This window comes from Etheostoma spectabile, chromosome 3 (assembly GCF_008692095.1).
Source record: "Etheostoma spectabile isolate EspeVRDwgs_2016 chromosome 3, UIUC_Espe_1.0, whole genome shotgun sequence".
Taxonomy (NCBI): domain Eukaryota; kingdom Metazoa; phylum Chordata; class Actinopteri; order Perciformes; family Percidae; genus Etheostoma; species Etheostoma spectabile.
Window position 1 is genome coordinate 34,193,919 of NC_045735.1, and position 9,292 is coordinate 34,203,210.

General features: G+C 44.8%; 2 protein-coding genes across 2 annotated transcripts in view; one reads left to right on the forward strand and one right to left on the reverse strand.

Annotated features, from left to right (window-relative positions):
- LOC116687052 (fibroblast growth factor receptor 1-A) overlaps window positions 1–455 on the forward strand; it is a 65,834-nt gene extending 65,379 nt beyond the window's left edge. Inside the window, exon 10 of the mRNA XM_032512138.1 lies at window positions 382–455. Coding sequence (XP_032368029.1) covers window positions 382–397 — 16 coding nt within the window. The 3' untranslated portion in view covers window positions 398–455. The remainder of the gene's footprint in view (window positions 1–381) is intronic.
- Window positions 1–9,292, reverse strand: part of LOC116687053 (stanniocalcin-like) — a 30,377-nt gene that overhangs the window by 8,080 nt on the left and 13,005 nt on the right. The gene's annotated exons all lie outside the window — the stretch shown is intronic.

The window sequence follows — 9,292 nt, forward strand, 5'->3', positions numbered from 1 at the left end:
GTCGTTAAGACTAGAAAAGATATATAAATACACTCATTTACATTTACTATGAAGTGATGTAATTACACGGCAAGACAAACAGTCTCTTTTTCATCAAACCAGTTTTTGTCGCATAAAGTTGCATAAATATCCCACATATTCCATTGCTTTTTTTTAAGAAAACGTGCCGCATAATCAAGGATTTTTTTCCCCTAATCACAAAAAACTCAGGGTTCTTCTTGAAGGAATGGATGAAACACTGACTATCAATGTCTGTCAGGATGATCAGGTCCTTCTAATACGTGTGTGTGCTGACAGATGTGTGTGTGTGCTGACAGATGTGTGTGTGTGTGTGTGCTGACAGATGTGTGTGTGTGCTGACAGGTGTGTGTGTTCCTGCAGGGTCGTCTCCCGGTGAAGTGGATGGCACCGGAGGCTTTATTTGACCGCGTCTACACACACCAGAGCGACGTGTGAGTTTCAACTTTAAAGACTTCTTTGAACAATTGTTGCAACATGACGCCTCGGGTGTGAATATTAGGACACAGAAGTTTATTCATGGCCTTGCATAGTCTGTCCACCAGAGGACGCTCTACAACGTCCCTGTTAGTGATGGCCTTGCATGTCTGTCCACCAGAGGAGCGACGCATTTGATATCTCATACTGTGTCACACGTGACGTCTAACGTCCTGTAGATGGAGGGTTGCCATAGTCTGTGTCCAGGGAGCCCACGTCTTTAGCTCGCTTAGCTGCACCAGGCGCTTAAAAGTCCTGTATCTTCAGCTGTATCTTAGGACGCTCTAGCGTCCTGTAGTGATGGCGTTGCATAGTCGTCACCACAGCTCTACATATCCCATTGATGGTTGGTTAGTCTTGTACCATAGTACGACGGGCCCGTAGTGATGGCGTTGGCTAGTCTGTCCACAGAGGTACGCATATACAACGTCCTGTATTGATGGAGGTGCAAGTCTGTCCACCAGCGGACGCTATACAACGTCCGTTAGTGATGGCGTTGCATAAGTGCTGTCCACCAGAGAGGACTGCTCTACAGTCACTGTTAGTGAGGCGTGCCATGTCTGTCCCCCAGAGGACGCTCACTGTACAGACGTCTCACTGTTAGTGATTTGGGGAGTGAGGCAGTAGTACTGGCCACCAGAGTGACGCTCTAAATGTCAGTCCTCTGTTAGTGATTGGCCTTGCTATAGTCGTCCACCAGGGACGCTCTACAACGTCCTGTAGTGTTGGTGTAATTAAAAAGTGAAAAAAATGGATGAGGGTGGGTGATGAATAAGTCTTCTGTAGTCTCGGGTATCATAACCCCGGCTGCAGGTGGTTTGACTTTCGGGGGGCTGTGGCTGGTGGGAGATCTCATCACTGGGGGGCTCCCCGTACGCCAGGGCTGTCCCCGTGGACGGACACTCTTCAAGGTGCTGAAGGACGGGACACCGCATTGGAGAAATACCCTCGCTGCATCCGGAGCTGTGGAGGATACCACACACAATGCACGCTTAACGTTTCACGGACTCAGACCTAACACCCACACACACAACACGCAGGCAGACTACACGACATACACACACACACACACACACACCACAACACACACACACACTATGCGACGTGCAGACACAAGCAAACACACACATGCATGATGGCCAGACACAGAACACGACAACACACAAATCATCATCACACAACACGCGATCCACTAAAACGTCAAGATTATGAACCGACACAAATCACACACACACACATTGCATGAGACCAACACACACCAAACCCAACAACGTGAACGCAGTGATCTCCCCCCAGAGAATCAGGTATTGGTCCATGAGCGAACGGCTGGTTTGTGTGTTATCATGGAGAATGATGATGAGAGACTCTGGGACCGGTTCAGTCTCGCAGGGCCGAGTTCCTGCAGCTAGTTGAAGGATTGTGGACCGACACGTTTTTACATGCAAACCAGGTAATGGTGTGTGTCTGCTGTCCTATAGGTCAAATGATATGAACTAAAGCAGCATATCTCACACCAGAAACACCATTCAAACGTTAAAGTTACTTAAAATTGCTCTCACCAAAACCCACCAGACTCCATGTAATATAATCACTACTTTTAGAGGTATGAGCAGCAATCTCCACCAGACTCATGTCAAATATCACTACTTCGCATGTATGAGCAGCATCTCCACAACTCCAGGAAAAATACCTTGTTAGAGACAATCCAGCCATGTAAATTAATCACTACTTTTGCAGTGTTATAGAGAAGCATATCTCACACAGGATCATGTAATAATCATATTGTAGCGTATAGAGTCAGATATCTCACACAGATCCATTGTAAATATCACATTTTTAGGTGTATTTAGTGATGGCCGTATCTCCATACAGGATCCATGGAAAAATCCATACTTTTTAGTGTGTATAGAGCAGCATATCTCCAACCAGAACTCCCTGTAATAATCAGCTATTTGCTAACTGTACTAGAGCAGATTATCCCACCAGAATCCATGTAAATAATCATACTTTGTCGTGTATTGAGCCGACATATTCCACCAGGGGGGACTCCAGACATTAACTCACTACTTTTAGTGGTATAGGAGCTAGCAATGTCTCAACCGAAGACCATGTAAATAATCACTACTTTTAGTGTGTATAGGCTAGCTATCTCCACCAGGACGTCCATGAAATAAACACTACTTTTAGCGGTATAGAGCGAGTATCCAGTAACCCGATCATGTAAATAAATCATACTATTTAGCGTGTATAGAGCAGCATATTCCCAGATCTCCATGAATAATCATTAACTTTTAGGGGTGTATAGGGCAGCAGTATCTTCCAAGTATCCCAGTAAATACTACTACTTTTAGTGTGTTATTAGAGCAGCATATCTCCACAGACTCCATGTAAAAATCACCTAACTTTTTAGCGTGTATAGAGCAGCATATCTCCACCAGACTCCATGTAAATAATCACTACTTTTAGCGTGTATAGAGCAGCATATCTCCACCAGACTCCATCTATCTATCTATCTATCTAAATGTGACCCGAGGATTGTGTCTCTGCAGGAGTACCTGGACCTGGACTCCCCTCTGGTCCAGTATTCTACCGTCGGACCCCCCGTCTCGGATCAGTCCTGTATCTCTACATAAGCCCCTGGGACTTTTCCTCTTCCTTTCCCCATCCTGCATCACCTTCAGCCCGTTTCCTCCGCTGTGCGGCGGGGCCCAGGCGGCGGCGGCGGGGGGGCGGGGTCGGTCCTGGACCAGTCTGTCAGCCTGATGTGAACTGGACTGAGCTGGACTCAGGAAGCAGCGACTCGTTTCATAAAGACGGGACAGAGACGAGACTGTGAGCTGCTGCACATCGCGTCTGTGCTTCGGTTGTTATTAATAATAATATTAACGTTCTCAGTGGGAATATTGTAAATACTAGTTTGTGTGAAATGGAAAACCAAAGCGGATTCATGAGAGGAATATGAAATGAAACGTATGTAAAGAATAACTGAATGAACAGAAGGTAGAAATGAATCCATAAATCTGCAATTTTTTAAATTTTATCCTTTATTTAACCAGGAAGTCCCTTGAGATGTAAATCTCTTTCCAGAGGGAGACCGGACCGAGACGACACACAGGTTAATATTTAAACAGAAATACAGCAGAACATCTACATCACACATACATTACTGTACATTTTCTAGTTCCATGGCATTTTTACATGGTCTTAAAATCATTTAATGGGACCAGATCATCTAGACGGAGCAGGTTTAGGAAGTTATTCCAAGACCATGGAGCAGATTAAGAGAAGGTTTTGTCCCCAGCTCAGTAAAACCCCTTGTTACCGGGTGAGAGCGCCCCCTGGTGGACCGGAGACAGAAACAACAACGGTACAGCGTACGATGATGAGAACGGGAATAAGAGTTAGTGAAGAGCCCTACGGGACACAGAATCTAATCAATAACAACACAGAATCTAATCAATAACAACACAGAATCTAATCAATAATAACACAGAATCTAATCAATAACACAGAATCTAATCAATAATAACACAGAATCTAATCAATAACACAGAATCTAATCAATAACAACACAGAATCTAATCAATAACACAGAATCTAATCAATAACCACAGAATCTAATCAATAACAACACAGAATCTAATCAATAACACGAATCTAGACCAATAACAACACAGAATCTAATGTGATCAATACAACACGAATCTAATCAATAACACCCGAATCTAATCAATACACAGACTATCAATACAACACAAAATCTAATCAATAACAACACAGAATCACAATAACAACACAGAATCTAATCAATAACACACAAATCTAAATCAATACAACACAGAATCTAATCATAACGACACGAATTAATCAATAACAACACAGAATCTATCAATCATCACAGAATCTAAATCATAACACACAGAATCTAATCAATAACACAGAATCTAATCAATACCACACAGAAGCTATCAATACACAGAATCTAATCACTAACAACCAGAATCTAAATCAACAGATCTAATCATAAACACAGAATCTAATCAATAAACACAATCACAGATTAATCAACACAAGATCTAATCAATAACAGAATTAATCAATAACACAGTTCTATCTATAGACGTGTGTTTTCATTTTACTCTCTCTTTTGTTTTTCAGTCCTTCCGGAAACATTTAGGTTTGATTTCAAACAACAACAAAAAAGACACAAACCGTTCAACTCAACAATCAACAAAAAAAAGTTGGCGATTAATTTAATAGTAATAAGCAACTAATCGAGTCGTCCTTTAATAATTTATTTGATGCTGTTTGTCATCATTTTTAGTTTTTTTTGGGATATTGGTGCAAAAACGATCCTTTTAAAACAGTGCCGATACTTTAAAGGTGCCCCCACCCCCCCCCCCCCCCCCCCCACACACACGTATCTCATGACTTTGCCATCCTAGCGTGCTATAGAAAGCTGCAGGAAGACTCTCAGTTCTCATTAATATTCAACCAACTAAGCTGCTGGACTCTGATTGGCTAACAGCTAGCCAATGAGAGCCTGGCTATCAGCATCCTTTACCCAGCTCATGAATATTAATGAGCTCAGCAGCATGACGTCACACTGACAGCTGTTGTGATTGCCTGATTTCTCCTCTATTTTTTTTCCAGGGCGCTTAAGCTGACACACACACACACACACACAACACACACCACACACCACCACACACACCACACCCACACACAACACACACACACACACACACCAACACACACACACAAAACATGCAAGTAGAATCAATTTCATGTGCAGGACCTTTATAAAAAATAAATAAATAAAGTAAGGTAGTTTTTTCTCCCCAATGTTTTGATGCATTTTTGCACATTTTGTTGCTTCTTTTGACTTATTTTTTGCGCTTTATTTCACTTTTGTCGCGTTGCTAATTTTTTGCAGCTCTAGAAACACACTCATCCATAGATTTGTTTATCTGCCTGTGTCCATTCCTGTATTCTGCCGTGGTATCTGGGTTGTTCTCGTTGAAACAAGATGTCTGCCAGTGTTACTCAGCGTCTCCTCCCGCTGAGCTGCTCCTTCAATGTTTAAAATAACTGATTGACGACAGAATTAAAACCTTTTTACTCCGGTGGAGACATCGTGATAAAATGGACAAAATGTGTTTTTTTACCCTCATGTTGTCCTCATGTTGCCCTCATGTTGTCTTCATGTTGCCCCCATGTGTCCTCATGTTGCCCTCATGTTGTCTTCATGTTGCCCCATGTTGCCTCATTGTCCTCATGTTGTTTCATGTGTCCTCATGTTGCTCTCATGTTGCTCATTTTGTCCTCATGTTGCCCTCATTTGTCCTTCATGTTGTCCTTATGTTGCTCATTGTTGCCCTCATGTTGTCTTCATGTTGTCCTCATGTTGGTCCTCATGTGGTCTTTCATGTATGCCTGTCATGTTGCCAGCTCATGCTTGTTCCATGTTGCCTCATGTTGCCCCATGTTGCCATGTTGTCTTCATGTTGTGCCCCCCATGTTGCCCTCTTCTGTTGTCCTCATGTTGTCCCTCATGTTGCCCTCCATGTTGCCCTCAGTTGCCCTCATGTTTCGTCTATGTTGTCCTCATGTTGTCCCATGTTGTCCTCATGTTGCCCTCATGTGTCTTCATGTTGTCCCCATGTTTCCTCATGTTGCCCTCATGTTGTCCCCATGTTGTCTTCATGTTGCCCCCATGTTGCCCTCATGTTGCCCTCGTGTTGCCCTCATGTTGCCCCATGTTTTCTTCATGTTGTCCCAATGTTGCCTTCATGTTGTCCTCATGTTGTCTTCATGTTGTCCCAATGTCGCCTTCTTGTTGTCTTCATGTTGCCCTCATGTTGCCTTCATGTTGCCCTCATGTCGTCTTCATGTTGTCCTCATGTCGCCCCATGTTGCCCCCATGTTGTCCTCATCTTGTCCTCATGTCGCCTTCATGTCGTCTTCATGTTGCCCTCATGTCGTCTTCATGTTGCCCTCATGTCGTCTTCATGTTGTCCTCATGTCGCCCCCATGTTGCCCCCATGTTGTCCTCATGTTGCCCTCATCTTGTCTTCATGTTGTCCTCATGTTGTCCCCATGTTGTCCTCATCTTGTCTTCATGTTGTCCTCATCTTGTCCTCACGTTGCCCTCATCTTGTCTTCATGTTGTCCTCATGTTGTCCTCATGTTGTCCTATATCAATGTCCTTTTTAATTCCCCAAAATAACATGATTGATTCCAACGCTCTTTGCCAAGTACAAATCTCTTCTATACTGCACACAGATACACACAAACGCACACACAGGCAGATACACACATGCATAACACACTCAAACACACGCACGCAGACCCCCCCCCCCCCCCCCCCCCCCCCCAAGAGAGCCTGAAGTGTTTCCGTCCCACCAAGAGGAAACATCAGGTTCCAGACTGTGAACGTCCATCATGCTTCGTCTGTCACCTCCTCCCCCGTGGTCTCCTCCCATCGTGGCCTCCTCCCCCTGTGGCCTCCTCCCCCTGTGTTCTCCGGCTGACTTCACAGAGAGACTCTCTTACAGCCTCGGGCCTCCCACATCGCTCCACTTCCTGTTTCCAGCAGGTAGCTTGATGTGTGTGTGTGTCTTTATGTGTGTGTGTGTGTGTGTGTGTGTTGAATGATGGGAGCTAATGGGCCATAGCACGGAGGTGAGGGGCCATTAGCCTTGTGACAGATGGTCTAGTAGTGAGAGCAATTGTGGGGCCCCTTAACACCTCAGGCCCTAAAGGGGGACCGCTATGTCTCACGCGCCGGCCCTAAAGGGGGACCGCTATGTCTCACGCGCCGGCCCTAAAGGGGGACCGCTAGGTCTCACACGCCGGCCCTAAAGGGGACCGCTAGGTCTCACACGCCGGCACTAAAGGGGGACCGCTAAGTCTCACACGCCGGCCCTAAAGGGGACCGCCATGTCTCACACGTTGGCCCTAAAGGGGACCGCTAGGTCTCACACGCTGGCCCTAAAGGGGGACCGCTAGGAATAGAGCCAAGGTGCATGATGGGTAATCAAAAACGTACCAGGGAACTGGATGGAAACTGACTCCACTGATAAAAACACCCTGGATGACCTGGAAATCAGAACTATTACATGTGTTATAACTCCATCTGGTGGCTGAGAACTACACAACACAAATAGTGCAACTGTGTGTGTGTGTGTTTGTGTCCTTTTTGTCTTATATAATAAAGTTTTGATCAAACCCCCCCCCCCCCCCCCCCCCCCCCCCTCCCCCCCCCCCCCCCCCCCCCCCCCCAAAGAAAATAAAATCACATGAGCCAAAAATCATTTACATCATTTATTCCTAAGACAAAGCAGCCGAGTGAAACAGAAACATCACATCCGACATTATGGACCACGTCAAGTCTCCGGCTGCATCTCCACCGCTACGGTGGGTTTAAAATGGAGTATCTTATGTTTCCCCTTCTCATTCCCCCTGCTCCGGTGTTTCTCTCATTCCCCCTGCTCGACTATAAAAGGACTAAAGGACTAACTCAGTCAAATTTGACAAACATGACACACACATTTTTAGATTCAGTGTGACTTCCACTTTCTGATGATATATTATCTTTATGTCCAAAATAAACAGAACTCCTGAAATACCAAAACGTAGCGATGTAGACGTAGCCTCCGACTCTTTAACGGGAGTCGCAACGATCTCTCCACGCCAGCGCGAAGGCATCGTCACAACTCCCCAGCCTCCCCCCCCCACCCCCCCCCCACGTTAAATACAGCCCTCCATAAATTAAATATCACTGGTAATCACTGTAATAGGCTTCTCTCTCCCCACGTCTTTAACACCGGTCACACAGGAAAGTTACTAGTTATTTAAATGTCTCTTTTTTCAGCGTCTAAAGCTCTTTGCGGCAAAAGGTGATCGTTAAGAAAAGTCATGCACGGGCAAAAACATTCAGATTGCATGTGAGTGTGCGTGAAAGCGAGTGTCTGTTATGCTAGAGCCGGGCGATATGGAGAAAATATTTATTTTTTACACAATACGTCGATGTCGATATTGAGAGATGTTGGTAACTGTCATCTTGACCATGATATTTGTGTGTAAAGGCAAATAATAGAACAGCCAGAACAGTCTGATGAATTGAGAATATGACATCACTTTGCTGTAATGCAATGTGTTTGACACAGGTCATATCACGATATCCAAAATCTCAGACGCCATCTCTCATACATCGACATCATTGTAGGGCTGGGAACGGTTTCAAAGACTCTCGGCAGCGATGCCACAGACAGGTTCCTCACGACACGTTTTCCGTATCCAATTTCATAAAAACAAAAGAAAGGACCGAGATCTTTGTCTTTATGTTTCAGCTCCGTCTCTTTGAGTGTCTCTACGACGCGTAACCAGAGTTCAAAATGATCTACCAGCCCAATCCTGGTCAAGTATAACTGGCTGGTAGGTTTTCTTCACTCGCCAACCAACAAAACACAAAGATAAACTAGTGAGTGGCTGGAAAAGCTGTTCTCTAGCCATGTGGTTGCTGCGTGTAACGTTAGTCAGCCAATCACAAACATCGTTAGAGCTCGGTAGAAGCATGCAACGTGATTTTAGGCTCAATGACACTCGATGGTGAGACTTAGTCCTGGAAACTTGGTGTTAAATGACGAGGCATATTTTCATACTCAATACTTTAGAGGCATTTCTGCAGGTGCCTAAAAAGTATTGAGTTCGGTAGCCAGCCCTAGATATAATATGGATATATTGCCCAGCCCTGTGTGCGTGTGTGTGTGTGTGTGTGTGTGTGTCTGTGTGT